The 20229-nt window shown below is 39.2% G+C and overlaps 1 protein-coding gene across 1 annotated transcript; it reads right to left on the reverse strand.

Annotated features, from left to right (window-relative positions):
* Positions 1 to 1531: 1531 nt before the first annotated feature.
* Positions 1532 to 7575, reverse strand: igsf5a (immunoglobulin superfamily, member 5a). Its single transcript, XM_028595870.1, has 6 exons — positions 7248 to 7575; positions 5248 to 5367; positions 5070 to 5094; positions 4843 to 4937; positions 4600 to 4664; positions 1532 to 2694 (listed from the first exon to the last, which is right to left on the reverse strand). The coding sequence occupies exons 1-6, from the start codon at positions 7573 to 7575 to the stop codon at positions 2602 to 2604; spliced, it is 726 nt and encodes a 241-aa protein (XP_028451671.1). The 3' UTR covers positions 1532 to 2601.
* Between the last annotated feature and the right edge of the window lie 12654 nt (positions 7576 to 20229).

Raw genomic sequence — 20229 nt, forward strand, 5'->3', positions numbered from 1 at the left:
CCGTCTGGTAACAACAACCATGCCACGCTCAAAGTTGCTTAGATCACCTTCTTTCTCATTCTGACATTAAGTTTGGAGTTCAGGAGATTGTCTTGACCAGGACCACACCCCTAAATGCTGCAACTGCCATGTGATTGGTTGATTAGATAATTGCATTAACGAAAAAGTTAACAGGTGCTCCTATTAATCCTTTGTATTTTGGACCCATTCTTCACAAGCCACATATCTCCAGAACATCCTGACACTAAAATGGCATTTTTCAGACAGACACATCAGGTGAAAATTAACTTTGTTTTAAACCTGTTTCTGTCTCAGGACTTAACTCTCACAATATCTGGCAACACAGAGAAGCTAACACGAGCTAACACAAGCTAACATTCGCGATCGTCCTAACAAAACTAATCTCCGTGTAAACTAAGCTGTGTAAATATCTAACGTTAGCAAAAGAACATACTTAAATATAACTTTTCATCTATCCACACTACACGTTCAAACGAGGCCACGCCCCTTTAGGAGACCGGAACTGTGTGGCACTGCTTTGGTTCAAACATCAACAATCTTTTGTGCAGCATCGCTTACTGCACCTTTAAGGTGATAGTAGGCAGATTTTGCAATTGTCTTACAGTAATGTGGGTGATGTCATTCAGGTCTGAGTCCATTACAACACACACATTTCAGGCTTTGTCCTTTATTTGTCAGTAGGGTCATAAAGGTCCTGCTTGAAGTGTAAGGAAAGCAGAGAACTGAAAAAAAAAATGGAAAACTAAAAATTTGACTTCAGTTTTATGTTGTGCCTGTAAAATGCATCATCCATGCCTTCATTACCATTTCCCCAGACTGTATAACTATATCCATGAGAGACAGTCCTTCCAGAAAAACGCTGAGTTTTTTTTGTGATTGTTGCAGGCAAAAATCCTTGATTATGCGGCACGTTTTCTTAAAAAATTCAATGGAATATGCGGAATATTTATGCAATTTTATGCGATGAAATTGTGGGAACTTGCAAAAAATGCGGGAACTTGCCAAAATTGCGGGAACTTGCAAAAACTGTGGTTTGATGAAAAAGAAGAAAAAGTGATTCCCCCAACACCCTGCTTTTTTTAAACTTAATTTCCAAAAATAGTTTACAGATATTCAGTCATTGCAATAAGTAAACAAATAAGATACAAAAATATATACAAATAATCTAATATTAAAGTAAAAATAAAAGTAATAGTCTAAACTGAGGGAATTAAAAGATACAAAAGAGACAGACTTTCAAAAATCCTTAATAATATAGACAGCAGGAGTACTTAAACAAAGAAATTTGAGAAGACATCAGATATTAAAATAGCTTTCTTATTGGATACCAACTTAAGAGACTCAAAGTACATGTCAAATTCAACCTCCAACACCTGCTTTTCGATGATGTTCACGTCGCGTGATTACATCACTTCATAACGTTCCCATGGCAACAGGGGAAAATGGCTGCTCTTGTGTGAAGTAAACGCAACATTTTTTCAACTTTCTGCTAAGATATATGTGACTTTTTTGCAACGAAAATGCGTGGATTATGAAATCATGCAAGCAACGCATATTTTTGCACAGAAATCGGCCATTTATGCGGCCAAAGTGCGGCATATTTGAAAAAAATTTGGCCCCCACATGAATATGTGGACTTTGGCTGATTATGCATTGACTGATGCGATCGCATACTTGCGTTTTTCTGGAGGGACTGGAGAGAGAAAATACATGCTCCTTAGGTGACAAGTTCATAGGTTTGAACAAATACTATTTGGAGAATGCTGCTGTGTCCAGTGCAAAATGATGACAAGGAAATACCATACATTATATTTCCATTCAGACAGTTTATGGGTGACAAAAATGTGCTAAAGTGTTGGTAAAAGTAAAAGTTTAATGGCCTATATTTTATGTATAGTACGCAGACATACTGCGCAGAAAGAATAAATTATAAACAAAACATTGCTGACGGGCTAACAATTTATACATATAAAAAAAATGCTCTTCATGGTGACTTTTTGAAACACTTGCATGTACAGTATATTGCTGGATTTATTGGTTAATTCTTTGTTTTATCACATCCTAAAAAAGTGTCTTTAAGGAGGATTACATTTTAGGACATTCACAGATGTGGGAGAACAAAGGAGGTTTAAAATGGTCCCTTTTGAATATTTAATTTGATATTAATAAAAAACAAAATGGCTTAGTATAACCTGCAATAGCCACTTAATCATTTGATTAACAGGACAACCAGAACAGGTTGTGCTGGTACAGCTTCCATCCCTGTTTAAATCCTAATTGTGCTCACTTGATGATATAGCAAGTATTTTCTGTTGCACTGAGGATGATTTTGGGTTTTTAAATGGGTTTTTTAATATATTTCCTATGATTTCCAGAGTTTATGTTCTGCAAATACAGCGTTATACAGGCAGTGAAGGAAAACCATGTCTCCTCTGCCAAACCCTGGACGTTACTGCAGTACATCAGTCTTTGGTCTGGGCAGATTCAGTCCTTCCTCCCACCTTTCTCCAGCGTTTAGAAGGCTTCCAGGTGCTGTGCAAGTTCATTCCAAAAACTCCTTAACTTCTTGGTCCTCTGTCTTTACACAATGGTAACATGTCTGTGTTTCCTGAAGCCTGATTGGTCCACGGTGTTAATGTTGCAATTCGCTGCCTGGATACCACATACAGGCACCTAAAAATCAAAAGCAAATCACATTTGACATTAATAGCGTGTCTAATTTAGCTATGATTTGCCGTTAAAACAGTGTAGACTCATATTTTACCAGCCTTGCTGTTTCTAATCAAAGATTATATAACTGTAACTATTGCTCCACTGAAAAGGCAATCATCTCATAATTACTGTAATTGTGGATTTGAAAAATAGACTATATTTGTTTATGAGGTAGCTCATTCATTACTGAAATGAGTTGAATGATCAAACAATTAATTATTCATGCCTGATAAATGCCACTTCAAATGATTAGCATCGTTATATTTAAAGATAATAAATTCCCATGGCTGGTAATGTCAGAAAGGCTGTGAAGCTTTCACAAACAACCTCCAGGTCTTTGCCAGTTCCACAATAGTAAACGCAAATATGAAAGACAAGGAAAAACTGCACTCTGATGAAAGACAGACAGACAGACAGAAAGTGCAAGCTAGGATTTTTTTGGTTAAACTTTTGGTTACATTTGGTGAATTATTTAGCCCCCTTCCCTGTTTGTTAGCACGTTTAGAGTGGTACCAATGCATGCCTGATGTTTTCCTATTTAATTCAATACCATAGTCTTCATCCTAGCAGCAAACTGAGCTCAGTACAACCTCTCACAACCAAGTGAAATCGCGGTCAACCAGCGATTATTTACTAGCGTGTTTAATGTTTCAAATTAACCTAACAGAAATTATTAAACACGTTAAGTTTGACAGCACTATGGCACAATAATTTTCATAATCATGATGCACAGCCATGTTGATAGCTGACTATGCAATTCGCTAAGATAGGGATAAAGGCAACCTATTATAATGTGCCCTGCTCCTTGCACTTACCAGTACCTCTTGCTGACTCATCATGACCAGGCTGTGGATTGGCGATAGCCAGACTAGTAGGCCTACTCTTCCTCCTCAGTTTCTTTTACACGTAGCATATACAGTAAGTGATCGTATTAGCGCCCCCTGCTGTTGGCTGTTAATATCGCTTTATTAGACTTTTTTTGTGCTGACAGCCGTCGGTTGGACGGCCGTTCTGGACATTTCCCGAACGCACACATTGTCAGTCCGTCCCTGGCCATCTTTATCTGAACCTGTTCCTGAACCCCTATCTGTACAAGCCTGTGAAATACTCAGACCAGCCCGTCTGGCACCAACAACCACGCCACGCTCAAAGTAGCTTAGATCACCTTTCTTTCCCATTCTGACATTCAGTTTGGAGTTCAGGAGATTGTCTAGACCTGGACCACACTAAATGCATTGAAGCAGCTGCCAAGTGATTGGTTGATTAGATGATTGCATTAACAAGAAATCTTACAGGTGTTCCTAATAATCTTTAAGGTGAGTGTATAATAAAGGGAAAAGCCACCAAAAAAGTAATCTTTAAAAAAAAAAACATAACTGTAGTTATATTGTAGGCTAACTTTTGTTATGATGCAGAAGGAAGGGACTTTTGGTAGGGATAAAAAGTAGTGTGATGGGAAAAATAAATCCCTGAAACAGACGCAGGATTGCTGTCCCCTGCATATGGTAAATCACACCCTTGTGATCCATTGAGCACACTAGAACAAGAATCATTTGCAACTATTTGATTCCTGTTTGTGGTGTTCAAATATAAAAAAGACTTTACTCAGCTCTCCTTAAAAAAATTACATAATGCTTTCTGACCTCCCCTCCTTCCTAATAATGTGTGTACAGTCCCTAAGCCAAGCACAGAAGAGAACACTTCTCAGATCTTTGCTCTTTGTTTCCTCTCCACCAATGCTGTGTAAAACACAAACATAATGTCTGTATCGGAGGGGTGCCTCTTTATCACCCCCACCCCCCATGAACATTTTCTGCCGCTTACGTTATGCTTATTGTGTACCACTGAACAACATCGCAGCCCTACCTCATGAACGTTGGAGCCAATTGCCTGGCAAAAGCCACTGTCAGTGTGTTCACTGGGAGCCACACCTGTGAAAAGAGGAGAGAGACGAGCGAGAGGTGGTTTGAATTTATGTATCATGTAGTATTATTTAACTAGATAATGGCTTGGGACAGCATGGTAGCATATGCTGATATAGCGCTAAATTGTCAAAGATTTTCATTTAAAGCTTGTGTGTGTTTGAGTACATGCACTTATTAGTCTTACTTGTTTGACCCTCCGACACATATCCTGTGTTGTCATACGCCCCCTTTCCTGCTGCGTTGACAACACTTAGCTGGCTCTGTGTCCTCACCCTTTTGCTACACACAAACATGAAGGACAACAGAGGATTTCACTTGATGTAGAAACATGCAGAAGCAGGTGCTGTTATGTAGCGGTCGAATGAAGTAGTGGCAAAATAGTTTTGTGTTAGTTGTTTTGTGGCTTCTTACCTCATTTCATCAAGGTAGTTGGTTTCTGGAGAGGATTGCAGGATAAATTAGTTAATGTAAGTGTAATTTACGTAACTATTTGCTGAGGATTATATGTCAGTGGTTTGATTTCATTTGGGATTTAGGACATACTGTACGGTGCAAGTTGTGTTGGACTGATATATAATTAGGGCCTTACGTTTTTCTTTCCTGCGTTTGTAGCAGAATATGATTCCAATGATGAGCAGAACCAGCAGAGCAGAACCTCCAAAGGACACGACCACAGCTATCAGCACGGTCCAGTCAGGAGGCTTGGGAACTGTTGCAGAAGGGACAACCAGCACTCAAAGACTTATTATTATCAAATTAAACTCTCAAATTGAAAAGACTGAACACAACCAAAAGGGGAAAAGAAGCACAATATCCACTGTCAAGTTATGAAAACACATTGCATGTAACTACACTGAAAACACAGAAAGCACTGAAATTGTGTTGGACATACATTTCTATTGCTATTTTCTCTAATAAATGTTGTTGTTGATGTGAAATTTGTCGAGCAGGATCATTACATCATCATTAGAGCTTGAATAGAGGGTGCCAATGAGAGATTAAGTCTGGCATATCTCACATGGGCCATACTGAGGTTTGCAGCTTGCAGTCACAGACACTGAAGCTGCTGCTTATCCAAAGCCTCTCTCATCCTCCATAACCCCTTATCATTTACATACCGTATGTCTCCCATCCAGACATTGTCCAAATAAAGCACATTCCTCATACACATCATAATTGGCTTTCTCTTTCCCCTCCACAGTGCAGCTGAAGCTGCTTTTCAATCTTGGACAGCATGTTATCCATGCTATCGGCGTGCAGGTCCTGGTTGAAACCGTACACTCAGGGTTTGTTCTGTTAATGTGATTTCTATACAGTACGTGTTAAATGGGTTTTTTATTCAATTAAAAGCTGATTTTATCGGATTATTCTTCAGTTACACAGGTCATTATGTTCAGGAGTAGGGAGGGTCTATTTGTGGATCCTCTGTCATTTCTGAGACATGGACATAGAAATGTAAATGAATGCAGCATAGAAATTACATCATCTGAGATCAGGCCAAATACTGTAAAAATGATGGGACGAAGCTTCTGGGCCTTAAACGTAAAGCCAATGCTGAAGTGCCTTAAAGCTGCATTCTATCTAATTTCCAGCAGGAAAAGAAATCCGTTTCTATGGAAAAGGACCCCACTTCTCACTTGATTTATTACCTCAGTAAACATTTCCATAATGACTTCATGGTCTCAATTGCTAGTAGTCTTCTGCAACACAGAATGATGTTCATTTTGTAAATTATGGTCCCATTTATTTTAAAACCATTTGCAACCATAAACACTGGCTTAGCCGCGTCATCCTCCCCATCTCCACCCGCTCGTCCAAAAATTGTCACGTCCGCCAATTGCCAATTGTTGTCCACAAACCAATGGGTGACGTCACAGCCGCTATGTCCACTATTTTTACAGTCTTTGGATCAGGCAAAGCAGTAATATGTCTAACTTTCATCCTTTTTTCTATATTAAGAAATTAAGGTTAATTGAAATGAAATGGAGTAGTCTTAAGCCATGGCATGGCTATAGGGTTTGCAATGTTGGTTTGTCGGTCAGTCCACTGCTTTGTCCCGGACTGAAACATCTCAACTTTTGGATGGATTACATTGAAATTTGGTGCACACAGTCCTCAGGATGAATTGTAATAACTTCAGTGGTGCCTTGTATTTTCATCTAGCGCTATCATCAAGTCAGAATTCAAATTTGGAGGCTGAAGAGGTGTGTGTGAGTTGATTTTAAGAAAGTGCTGTCATTTGTTCCAGGAGTCGGGTGAACTGAAACTAAAAGCAGTTTCTCCAAGTTCAGAGCAAGGTCTCGGGGAACATGAAATAAAAGCCGAGCAGTCAGCAGAGAGAGTCTGTTATTGTCCTTCTGAGTAACAGAGAGGTTCTGGAAGGTACCAAGACGGTTTTCCAATAACAGCCTCAATAAAGGATAAAGATAAGAGATACCAGTGAGCATCACGAGAAGACCACCCGATACTTTCATATGAAATACATGGATGTGTTCCATAGGCATGACCGGTTATGAATCTCAGGGCGGAGTGATAGACTGAGTGCATGCATGTCTATAAATCACATCAGCTAGATGTTAATGAGCCTACCTTGTACCTCCAGCTGTGCTGTCTCTGACGTCCCCCCCAGCATGGCGCACATGACTGGCCCAGACTCATTGACGTCATGGATGGTGAACTCCACACAGCTGGTGTCACCACTGGAGCAGAATCTGGCAGAGAACTGCACTTTGAAAGAAGTTACATCACCGCTTTCAGAGATGATGAGAACCGGAATTCCTTGGAAATGCCATATCATGGACTGCCAGTTTCCTTGCACAGTGGCATTAAAGCGTGCGTCGGAGCCTTGGAGCACGGCAGAATTCCGCGGCTGCAGCTGGAACAGCCCAGACACTGCTGAATGGAAACCAGACGACATGTCAGCCAGGAATGATTCAGAGTGGACAGGGGCGTAGCACAAAATTCAGGGCCCTATAGAAATGCATTTTGTATGGGCCACAGCTATTCATTCTAGCATCTTTTTGGGCCCTCCTCACATGAGGGCCCTGGGTAACCCTTTCCACCCCCAGTCCGACGCCCCTGAGAGTGTATCACAGAAGAAAGAGAAAGTCTTTGGATCTATCAGGCATCTTTAGTTGCATCTTGCCATCTTGTACGAACTATATAAAGACTTGACTTGGGTTTAACCCTCTGAGGTCTAAGAACATTTTCACGTATCTTCTTAAATGTATTTACCTTTTTAAGGAATTTGCATATAACTGATCCCCATGCGTTTCATAACAAAATGTTCAGAACAAACTCAGCTTTCCGTATAGTGGCACCCACATTTTTTCTACAGCAATGTATAAAGAAATAATTTGGCGCTAAAGCTGAAACGTTAATGTTGGCTTTTTGAAATTCCTCAAATCTCTTATGAAAACAAACCTTAACTTACGATGTGTTGTATGAATTGTTTCGGTGCTTGAATGAGTTTACCAAAGTCGTAGGTTAATACGTATATGATTAAAGTAGTAAATAAAGATGTGAAATTAAATTTTGTAATGTCACTTTTTGAGTAGGAGTTTTTGTCAAACATCGTTTAGACGCGTCGGAGCGTCTTTTGTCCTCAGAGGGTTAAATGTACATTTTGCTCTACTGAAAATTGTCACATGTGCTGTAATGACTGAATATTGTTTAATAAGTATGCTGCAGAATATTACATTATATTAGCTCTCACAAAACATACATTAATACATTTATTTTATTTCAACTCATAAATATTAGTGACTCCTTATTTTTGTATAATTGATAGAAGGAACTCATAAATATAATGCAAAGTTTATGTAATTAAGTAATTGCTGGAATAATTGCTTGACTGTGTGATTTTATTTGTTTCTTTTTATTGTTGGCCACAAAATATCAGCAATTTAAATATTCATTTTAGGCTCCATAATACAATTACTGGACTTTATTGCCAGAAGAAGAAACTAGTTCAGATGTATTGACGGTAAAAATATTTGTATGCAGTCCAAGTTGAATTTCAATAGGCTACAGGTTTCTGTGTGATAAGCCGGCAACAATCACTGAAAAAGTTAAACATTAAATGTAGTTAATCATGCAGAGGAATGCAATGTGAGAAACTACAAATAAATCAACATAAACAAGTTTCGGTAACACTTTACTTTAGGGTATCTACATAAGAGTGACATGAACACATGACACTGTCATGATACATGAACTCTAACCCTAACCCTAACCATAACTTGTCATGACAAAAAACGAATGACACTAAAAGAAGCATGTCATAAACGTTTATGACTTGTTTATAATGTTTATGACACGTTCATGACAGTGTCATGTCACTCTTATGTAGATACCTATAAGTAGTTCAAGTGCAACCCAAGTTTCACTGAACTTTGGCTGACCTCTTGATTGAAGACAAAGGGAAGGCCGGCATGTTGTGGAGACACATGTGGCTCTTTGTTCCAATCAGTGACGGAGACATGTTGGAGTTTGCTCAAGGTAATTACAAGCAGCATTGGCTGGGTTTTGTTGGTTTTTGACAAGACTGAAACTCAAACACAGCATTAATCTGGACTGATCCTTCCCGTGGCGAGCGTTACAGCTGAGCCAGAGTTTGACCATGTTTCCTTGGATGTTTTCTTGCTATTGCTATCTTTTAAAAGTAAAACCGCTCCACTGTGTGCTTCTGTCAGCCTGTTACATGTGTCGAGAATGAGCAGGACTGTTTACATTTTCATGGGAATGATTAAATTTGCAATAGTGTGGTTTGGTTCCGTTTTTTTCTTCTTAAAAAAGGCAGCACCAAGGGTACCGTAGGCTAATGATTAATAACTATTAAGAGCACAATAAACCCCTGACTGCTTTAGTGTTACTTTAAGAGTACTAAAAAGGTGAAAAGGAGCTTTGCCCTACACTTCTGACTCAATTAGCAAATGTATTCAAAAAACATTCACATACTGTTAACTATCAGCTGACACAAAAGTTGGAAGCAAATGTTCAGGACAGACAAAACATTTCCAAGTCAGCTAACATCTAAAAGACAATATTACTATCCACTTGATTTATTCTTACAGGAGTTATGTATCTAGGGGATTTAAGCAAAGCTCTCTAAAACTGCTCTTATTAAGGCTCTGCACATGAGTAAAATACATTCCTTGTATTATCATAAACACTATGTTGGACATACTTCAGTTAGTATTTGGACAACACATTGAATAAAGTAGAAGAACACAGAAACATATTACTTTTATGTTAATGTTTCTAACTGCTGTCCAATTCAGCGGGTTTGTACAGACTTTATATAGAATTATTTGAAAAATGAATGCTGACCTCCGGTTGCACACAGTAATAAACAGATGCGGAAGAGCTTTGGCCGTGATCTCCAGGAAACAGTCATGCTAGTGTTGCTCTCCTGAAAAGACGAAAGAGAGACAGCTGTGAGAATGCTCAGCAAGTCCACTGTCCTCTAACATGTTCAGAAAAGGCTCCAAAAAAAATAATAAATAATACATTTTTGTGTGCACCTATCTTGTTTCCTATGACCACAAATGAAAGCTGGAGGTGGACAATCAATAGGCATTTGACGTGTGCGTAGGGAAGGTGACAGTAGAAGACTTTATCAGAAGGGGTTTTATTGCCATAATAAGTACAGTTATGTGGATTCTGCCTTGGTGAAAGGTGCATACATTAAAAGCAAACAAACATATTAAACATTACGATGAAATAAACAATACAGAAAAACTAATACATACATACAAAGTAACAGCATTGCAGCTGTTGCGTTGTTCTACACGCTTGTTTCATATTTCTGCTTTTCACAAAGAGAACGTAGCAGGTCAGAGCGTTATATAATTCCATCACATTCACACAAAATGAATGTATCGGAAATAAAAAAGAAATAAAAAAGAAAAGCCTCTATTATCCAATTGTATCCCCTCTGTTCTTGTTACTTCCTCACTTCCTGGAAAGGGTTTAACGTGGTAGACGCTTTTACAACTTTGCCACCGTTGATAACAAGACATACGCCTCTTGTACTATAAATTGTCTCAGTAGATCAGTAAGTCTCTGCCTTTATAAATAAATATTCCTCAGAAGTAACCTTCAGCTGAACGGACTTACTGCAATGGGAGCTCCCGCTGTGCTTTGTGGAACGGATCAAAGCTTCATTTCCTGAAACAGCAGGTGAGCGTGCAGGACTCCACCTGAGGCGGTGAAACTCTCCCCAGGGAGCAAGGTTCAGGTCGGACCGTTGAATCTCAGCCCTTATCACCTCCGTATACCTGCCAGCCAGTGAGTAATCATCTGTGTGGCTGTGAGTGTGAGGCTGACATTTTTCCCCTGCTGGCAGAGCACACACACATGTAGATTATTCCAGGGTTGGGTGTTTGTGAGTCAGTCTGCTTGAGTCTGTTTTTATTGCCCGATACTCTTTGTGAAATCATTTTTACGCTTTAGAGTAAATCTTTTCCACTATGACCCTGTTGCAACATGTCCTTTTCTACCTAAATTCTTAATTCATTCTGTTTTATGTAATTCTTTTAAAAAGGGATTAACAGTCCACTTCCAGTTGGGAAGTAAAACAGGAGGGGAAAAAACTAAACTAAGAAAATTGTGAAATAAAAGACAACAGTCAGAAAAAGAGTCTGTCCAAATACATTCCATTGCTTTCTTGTACTGTGAGTGATGGAACAGTATTTTCTGAAAAAGTCAGGACTGTTTAAAATTCACTTTTTTCTTTGTCATATCTCACTGGTTTGAAATTGGTGAGGCTCAGTTAGAAAAAGATGATGTCATGTAGGTACCTGCAGGGACTAGAAATGTAAATATAAGTTGTATTTTCAATTACAAATGACCTGTGGGAGTCCACACACACACACACACACACACACACACACACACACACACACACACACACAGTTCCCCTGGTCAACAGATGGTGGCAGGAATGCACAACGAAAGCATAGGAAAATGCCTCAAAGGCAGTGAGGAAGAAGACTTTAAGCAAGCACGATGGATGTAAACAATGCAAGGTTAAAAGTATTTCTTAAAAATTGGCTTAATAAAAGTATGACGACGTGTGTGTTAGGCCTCAAGAATACACACAATGCAAGGTGGTTTAGTAAGATACACTGAATGTAAATATAACTATTGTTTCCAAGACTCCAGAGAGCACCTTTAAGGCCACGTCCACACGTACCAACATTTTTTTCCCCCGTGTTCCCTGGCATTGTTTCAAGAATGTTTGCGTCGAAACGGATCCATTTGTAAATGACTCAACACGCATGAAGCTTGCGCGCTGTATACAAACAGACAGTAGAAGAAGAAACCAAACAGCCCTAGTAACCATAATAGGCTCAATATCTTCTCCAGCAGGAACACAAGCATGTAGTCCGCCATTGTTGTTGTTATGAGACGTGCTCGCAGGGTAAGAGGTCAAAGGCTAGAGGTTGAGGGGTGTGGCGATGACATCAATACGCAAGTTTGCGGCTTCTCCATCCAAATGAAGACGCAAGGGCGGAGTTTTCAGGCAGTGCGTTGACAGAATTCGTTTGGATGATCGGCCAGAACGATGCAAAACGTGCATTTACACCAAAAAAGCGTTTCCGTGTGGATGGCCCCTACGTTTTCTAGGGGTGATACCTCAGTCAGCAGCTATTGGAAGTTGCTCGAGTTAATAAAGAACACAAAGAGACCTTACAAACGAGTAAGCTGATAACTGTCCAAACACAGGGAAGAAAAACCAGGGACACGTGAAGACACAGGAAAAATCCCAAAACACAGAAGTGCAGGAAAAAGGGCTGAGGAACAGGTGAGACACATCAGGGCGGGGCAGACAATCACATAGGCGGGAAAACACACAAGGCAGGAAGTAAAAACCAGACCTGACACAGGAGAAACAGACACTACAAAATAAAACAGGAAACTGAACTGGGAACTAGGAAAACAAAACACAGAGCAAACACAAAAAACCATGAACAAATAACAGGGAAACAGTAACACACAGGAAAAGAATTGACAAAATAAAAAGAGGAAAAGCCACATCTGAAAACTACAGCTGTGACACATATTTATTTATTTTTATTTATTTATTTATTTTATTTATTTATTTATTTATTTATTCGGGACAGTGCACATTAATGAACAATCTAACATTTCTGTACAGACTGTAAATGAGCCAAGTTATAGCATAAATGCTAATTTTCACCTGTAGTCCCGAGGCAGGAAAACAACAACATACAAGATAATGCAAAACCAAAACATATTACAATATACAATATTAAACAAGAAACACAATCGCGCGCATTCAGACAGAATCTTTGACAAAATTAGTCAAAATGATGACATAACTGGGAACTTTTAAGAAATTGTTTAAAGTGCTTTTTAAATGTGCAGTAAGTTGGACAGTCTCTTATGTTCGTTGGGATGCTGTCCCAGAAATGACCTCCTCTGATAGACAGAACAGTTTGACATCACCTGACAGCTGAGTGTTACCTCAGTTTACAAGTTACTCAGTTACTTAGAGTTTACAATCAACAGTGGTGGAGATTAACTGCAATTGTGGAGTATACTTTACTTGAGGATTTCCCTTCAACTACCAAATGTTGTACTTTTTACTTCACCACATTTATTATACAGAATTATTATACAGAATAACATTTTACACACAAAATGTTTGTATAAATAATAAAATGAAGTTATAGAAAGAATAAAGTAGTTACAATTAGCTCCACCCCGACCAACCACAATATCAAAATGCTGTCCAGATATTATTGCAACCGTAATAATAATAGAATAATATGATCACAGGGGCATAACGAAGACTTTTACTTTTGATAGTTTAAGTACATTTTGCTGATGACCTGAACAATACTCTGATTTTTGAGATACTCTCAATAACAGCCGGTTTTCAGCTTGATCCCTTTTAGACATTATCGAATGAGTTGTAGAGAGTTCACATAACCTGAGCAACATACAATCCTTCAACTGACCTAAAAGCATGAAAACTAAATCCCGAGTACTTCACTTACGGAGTACTTTAAAGAGCACCTTAAAATTGATAGCTATAAGAACGTTTTACTGCTCATACTTAAATCCAATTCAGTTTGCAGGATGATTCTTTGTTCTGGAGAGTTGTTAGTTGTGTATAAACTTCAGTGGGCTTCATGGATGGACTGACACCGACTTAAGCTTCTTCCCACCACAGAAAGACTCAAATCAGGCGTATTTATAGTGTCAGTGCAAACACAGAGCTGACGGATACTTTTAAAGACTTGATCACTGTAATGTGAGTAGGAAGACAGCAAGCATCTTCCTTCACCTTCGACATCCTCGTGGAGACAACCAGCGCCGGCCCAAGCCTTTTGGGGGCCCTAAGCAGAATTTGATTTGGGGGCCCCCCCTCCCACCACGCGGTGTCACCTGTGCTTGACGATTATTGACACAAATGTCACGCTATAATGTTACATTATAAATGAATACAGTGAGGTTATGTATTAATACAGTGACGGTTTATGAAATTTTTAATTTGGTAGATTTCCTGTATTCTGGTGCATTTTGGGGATGGTCAGCTAGAGAAGGGCAATACCTAAATTTGTTCAGATTCATAGCCTTTTGCTTTTTGATTTATTAAGGTAGTGACTTCACCCAACTACTTCAGGGCCAAACAATACTGACATACTCTGTGTTATTAGGAAGTAGGGATGGGCGATATGGCCTAAAAAAAATCCCTGATTTTTTCACAAAGAATCTGATTCATGATTTAAATCGATCCCCCCCACTTAAAATTAATCTGCAGATGACAAATGACAAGATCTCACACACACTCACACACACACACACGGGGTATTATGATTATTCATGCCAATTTTATGTAAATATTGGTTTGAGTGTTTTCCCTATCATTGTATTGGGGGGGCGCCCTCTTTGAAAGAGTGAAAAAATTATATTATGCTATATATTGAACAAATTACCGGTATATAATAATGTTATATATTCAACAACCACTAAACGGATGCGTGAGATAAAGTTGTTTTCACACATACAGGTAATTCACTTCTTGTTAAAAGTTCAATTCATTTTAACTTTAGTCGCGCAACCTTGCTCCTGTTTTCACCTGTTGCTGAGTAATGTACATTAACATGCCATGTAGGGCTGGGCGATATATTGATATAAAAAATATATCGATATATTTTTAAATGAGATATGGAATTAGACCATATCGCATATATCGATATAGTTCAAATGTGATCCTTGCTCCCATAGATATATACACAGATGTCGCCTTGAGGTTCTAAACATACGTCAAAACCGCCGCCATCTTGGAACAGGGGTGCGAAGCATTCAGATCAACGCTAAAGATGCCGGACTTTTGTACTGCTTAATTATGTTCGATAGAGGAAATGAAAAGAACAAACAGCAATGAATAACATTTAACAGGTGACAATGTGTTTTATGATTATGTATGCCGCCTTCGACCAGCAACCTGAGCTCCGGCGGCAGCGGGAGGCGGAGAGCTCCGTGGCCGGCCGCAGCGTCTCTTCCCCCGGGCAAAAACACGGCTTCGCCTCGCTGCTGCGCCGGTCCCCGCTGATCCGGATCGGACCAGCCAAAGACAGAGTGGTGATCGGTAGGATCTTACACGTAGTCCAGGACGACCTGTATGTCGATATCGGCGGAAAGTTCCACTAAGTTTGCCGGCGGCAGGCGGACGGAGAGAAGCTACAGCGGGGCAACAGAGACCGTCTGCGGCTGCAGGATCTGGAGCTCAGTGCCCGTTAAAATGACATGTAACGCATAAATACATACAGAAATAAATAGTGGAGGAATGAGCCTGGACATTTCAGTCTGTTTTAAACTTCACCTTGAAGCAGAAACTCTTAGTTCAGAAGGGTGAAGTTTCCGTTTGGACTCAGATCTGTGAACCGATCATAATAAATATTCTTTGTATTAACACATTAATTAGTTTCTTTGTTTTGTAGTCGATAGTTCATCTTTTAGTTTACTTAAGTGGAAGCAGTATCAAGTGGAAGAATGGGACTATAAACCTAGGCTTACAGGCATGAGGCATTACATTTTGAACAAAGTAGATTATATTAATATCAAAAGCTTAATTGACCTTTGGAACGAATCACAAATATGGAGCTTTGATTTCAAAAAAAGGTACTCCTGTTATACAGTATTTAGGTTTACATTTTATTGTTATTTGAACAGCTGAGCATTTAATCATGAACCAGGTGAAGAAACCGGTTCATTATGTATTTGATTTTGCAACTGTCTCTATGAAACTACTTGTGACATGTCATATTTGATTTTGGCTTTGACTGAACATTTGCTCTCACTTTGCGGAAAAAAATATCGGGATATATATCGTATATCGATATTCAGCCGAAATATATCGGGATATGACTTTTGGTCCATATCGCCCAGCCCTAATGCCATGGTCTCATGAGTGTAGCATACCTGTAGCAAGCTCCTTCGTAGTAACTAGCGATAAAAACAAACGTCGAAGAGGAGCTCCGTGCTACAGAGTGGCGATTGCTAGTTGTTGTAAGCCGCTCCAGACCTCCGTCACAGCTCGTTCGTATCAGCAGCTTTTAGCTAGTAGATGTGTTGAGCCGCATCAGCGTTCTTCAACACCGGGTCCGGTGCTCCATGGTGCTCCGTTAGGTAGGCGGTAGTTCAGTAATCCGAAAATAGGTGACTTTGAGCCGGGTACAGAGCACAATGAGCTATATATATATTACGTTTAAGTAAGTAATGAAACAAGTAGTTAAGAAAATAACTAATGTTAGTCGCTGCCATGTTGCTTATGTTTCACTATGGCAAACGCGCGGGGGAGGGCTGGGCCCATTCGGAACTACGGGAGCCCAGATGGGACCGTCGGCGAATGTTAAGAGGGAAAAACAACACTCGGTTGGGAGCCCCCTAGTGGCCAGGGGGCCCCAAGCAGCCGCTTAGTTCGCTTATGCCTCGGGCTGGCTCTGGAGACAACAGATAGAAGAGGGTACCCTGTAGTATCAACACTATTACAGTAAACCTGCACTTCCCCATGCTTTCTCGTGTGTCCAAGTGCTGAGAATGTGATGATTATGCCTTTCTCGTGGTTGTAATCCCACTTCATGTTGTGTTTAATGCCTCAACAGAGAAATCTCTCCTCCCCGCCTCCCATTTATGCATGCTTGATAGAACTTCCTACCAAACTGGAGCAACTTTTGTGACGGAATAAATATGAAATTATTCCCTATTTAAAACTACTTTCAATTATTTTGTCTGCAAGATAGTCCATCTACTGTCAGTAATTTAAGTTATTGGGAAAAGAGGGCCATTTCAATTGTTTTTCTTTTTTTTTCTTAACTTATAATTCCGTTTTCTTTCAGTTTTAATTCAGTCACTTTATTATCCCAAATGGGAAACTTTTGCTGCAGTCAGCAGAGCAAGATTAAAAATACACAGTACAAATATTGTACAAAGACATGAAGTACAAAAATGTTTCCTGTACGTACATTATATACAACACAATTTTACACAACGCCACAGGAGCAACCTCTGAAATTTCTACATCACATGTGCATTACATGTGTCTTTGTAGGCTGTTTACCTCGGGAAGATCAGCACCACAATTGTCTTTCCCTTCACGCTGTATGTTCTTCACTCAGACTGGACATGCAGATGATCCTCTGGCCCTGCAGCAGGTTGATGAATGAAGGGGGGAAGGTTTCAGATAGATAGATAGATAGATAGATAGATAGATAGATAGATAGATGGACTTTATTAATCCCAAACTGGGTAATGACTGCACTACAGCAACAGGTATAAGACACACAACATCCACACAGAATAACAAGCAATAACAATAATAATAAAAAAATTACCAGAACACCTACTCAAACTTGAAAAACAATGTACAACATACATACAAGTAGAGAATAAAAATGTCCAACCAGCATATAACATTCAGGGTCTAAAATTCACTTTTTTTTCCATCAGCCAAATGACTAGCGAATGTTTAAATTCTACCTGCCACTCAATAGATCACAGTTGTTTTTGTGGCTGGTGAGTAAAGCAAATCTACCAGCCACTTGCATATGGCCACCAGCATTTGGCTAGTAGATGGTGCTAATTTTGGACCCTGCATACATAGTATAGAATTATGAAAAATACAGAATACATGTGTGTACCACATGGTGTAACACAGGCTGCTGTCGCTGTAGGTCTGAACCGATTTGTAAACTGAGCTACAAAATACTTTTCATAAGGAGCTGGTGCTTTTCATCTCAGCCACTAGATGTCACTGTCGGATCATGTTCAGACAAAAAGCTGGGCTTTATTCATGCAGAAATATATGCTTTATGTACGCGGACATTTTACTGTAAAATCCACGTATGCATTTCTATTTTATTTACATCTGTTTCTTCACAAAACATTCAGGTATATACATGGTGCCAACATTTTGTACAAATACACAAAATTAAATTGTGTAAAATCTTACTCTGCAAAGTAATGACAGCTGTCAGATAAATGTAAAGGGGTAAAGTGTGTAATATTTACTTCTGAAGTGTAGTAAAATTAAAGAGATGCATTTAGTGAAGTAAGTGTTTTTAAAGTACATTTACTTTAAAATTGTTAGTACAGTGCTGGAGTTAATGTGTTCCTCTCCACTGCATGTTGGAATTAGGCTGCCAAAATGAATGTAATATTTTGTCTTTTCTGGCCGTCTCTAAAATATTTTCAAAAACTCATAACATTATATTGAACATTTTAAATATGTAGCAGATAAAACGACCATCCTGCTCTGTGGTATAGGCAAATACATTATTCAATCAATCAATCAATTAAGCTTTATTTATACGGCACCTTTCAAACATAACAACATGCAACTCAAGGTGCTGTACGAGGATTGGATGAAAGCAGACAAAAACAGAGAAAAAAAGATTTAGAAACTAAAAAAGTAGATTCATACACAACACTAAGAGAATGAAAATATGGATGAAATAAATATATAATAGCTAAAACAGGCAAATATTTAAAACAATATCAATCATAAAATAAGCAAAACCGTATGAAATTAAAAACAATAAGACATTACGTGCAAGCCAGACTGAATAAGTATGTTTTTAGTTATTACAATTATTACATTGTATATATATATATATATATATATATATATATATATATATATATATATATATATATATATATATATATATAAATAGATAGATAGATGGCTGGATAGATAGATAGATAGATGGATAGAAAGATAGATAGATAGATAGATGGACTTTATTAGTCCCATACTGGAAAATGACTGTGTTATAGCAGCAGGTATAAGACACACAACATCCACACAGAATAACAAGCAATAATAATATTAATTAAAAAAAAATACCAGAACACCTACTCAAACTTGAAAAACAATGAAAAACAGACATACAGTCTGACCAGTCTGCAGTTCCCTCTTTTTCCAGGGTAAAAGCTGATTAAGAAAAACAAAAAGGTGTCCACTGAAGCTGGAGAAGAACTAATAACTAACTAACTAATAACATAAATTAGCAGCCAAAGCATTTGGAAAGGCCTTTAGTGGCACAGCCTCCTGATCAGCAGATGTCCCACGATGCAGCAGTGCATTCTGTTCTGTTTCTAGGCTCCTCTTGGCCAACAGTCATGCATGGTTTTATGAGGGCTGCAGTATAGTATAGGCTGGAATGTCTCCAGACACAGCTGGTATTGTATACGCAGAAGCGAGCAGACAACCATGAAAAACAGGAAGTAGATAGTGGGGGAGGGGGAGCCCCAGCAGTCCCTCTGATCCCTTGCATATAGCCCGCACTGGAAGTCATTCAGAGGCCTCTTCTGCCACCAGAGCCCCCCCCCGTGTCAGAGATCATCACTCATAAGTAATCACGCATGCTCGTCTTTGACTTCTCGGCCAGCCTATTGTTTTTCATTTCATTGTTTGCAGCCACAGATTAGTTCCATTCAATTTCCCCGTTATCCGAGAGAATAAGATATGACCCCACAATGCAATGCTTTCCATACAAAAAGGCACGCCTTCAGAGCATGCATTAATTGCCATTGTGGGATTTGTTTTTGTTGTGTCAGCTCTTGGCTAACCAATGGTGCAAGCCGACTAAGGTTTATTGTTACTGAGCGTATTAAGCGGTGTAGCCACTGCTGGGGCGAGCCGCCGCCCTCTGTCCCACTAAGGCACTTAGCTCCACCTCGACCAACTACAGTATGAAATTGCTGTTCAGATATTAATGCAACCATAGTCTATATCGACGAAGTTTAATTTACAGGATTGTTCCGGTGCCGCTCCAGGTTCCGTCGGACGTCTCTCATCTTCCTCTTTCTTTGTGTTGGCATTTTAACTATGTATAACTGCTCCTCAGATCTCTGCAGGGTAAATCCAGACAGCTAGCTAAACTATCTGTCCAATCTGAGTTTTCTGTTGCACGACTAAAACTACTTTTGAGCGTACACATTTTCCACCAAAACAAGTTCCTTTCCGAGGCTATTTTGCAGAGGCACTGTGGCTCTGTGCGTTGCTTAGCGCCGCCCAAGACGATTGTGA

This window comes from Perca flavescens, chromosome 13 (genome assembly GCF_004354835.1).
Source record: "Perca flavescens isolate YP-PL-M2 chromosome 13, PFLA_1.0, whole genome shotgun sequence".
Classification (NCBI taxonomy): Eukaryota; Metazoa; Chordata; class Actinopteri; order Perciformes; family Percidae; genus Perca; species Perca flavescens.

Coding starts and splice junctions, on each gene's coding strand:
- igsf5a (XM_028595870.1), bottom strand. CDS start 7,575: ATGTCGTCTGGTTTCCATTCAGCAGTGTCTGGGCTGTTCCAGCTGCAG. Junction 4,938..5,069: donor AACTACCTTGATGAAATGAG/GTAAGAAGCCAC, acceptor GTTTGTGTGTAG/CAAAAGGGTGAGGACACAGA. Junction 4,665..4,842: donor TGTGTCGGAGGGTCAAACAA/GTAAGACTAATA, acceptor CTCTTTTCACAG/GTGTGGCTCCCAGTGAACAC.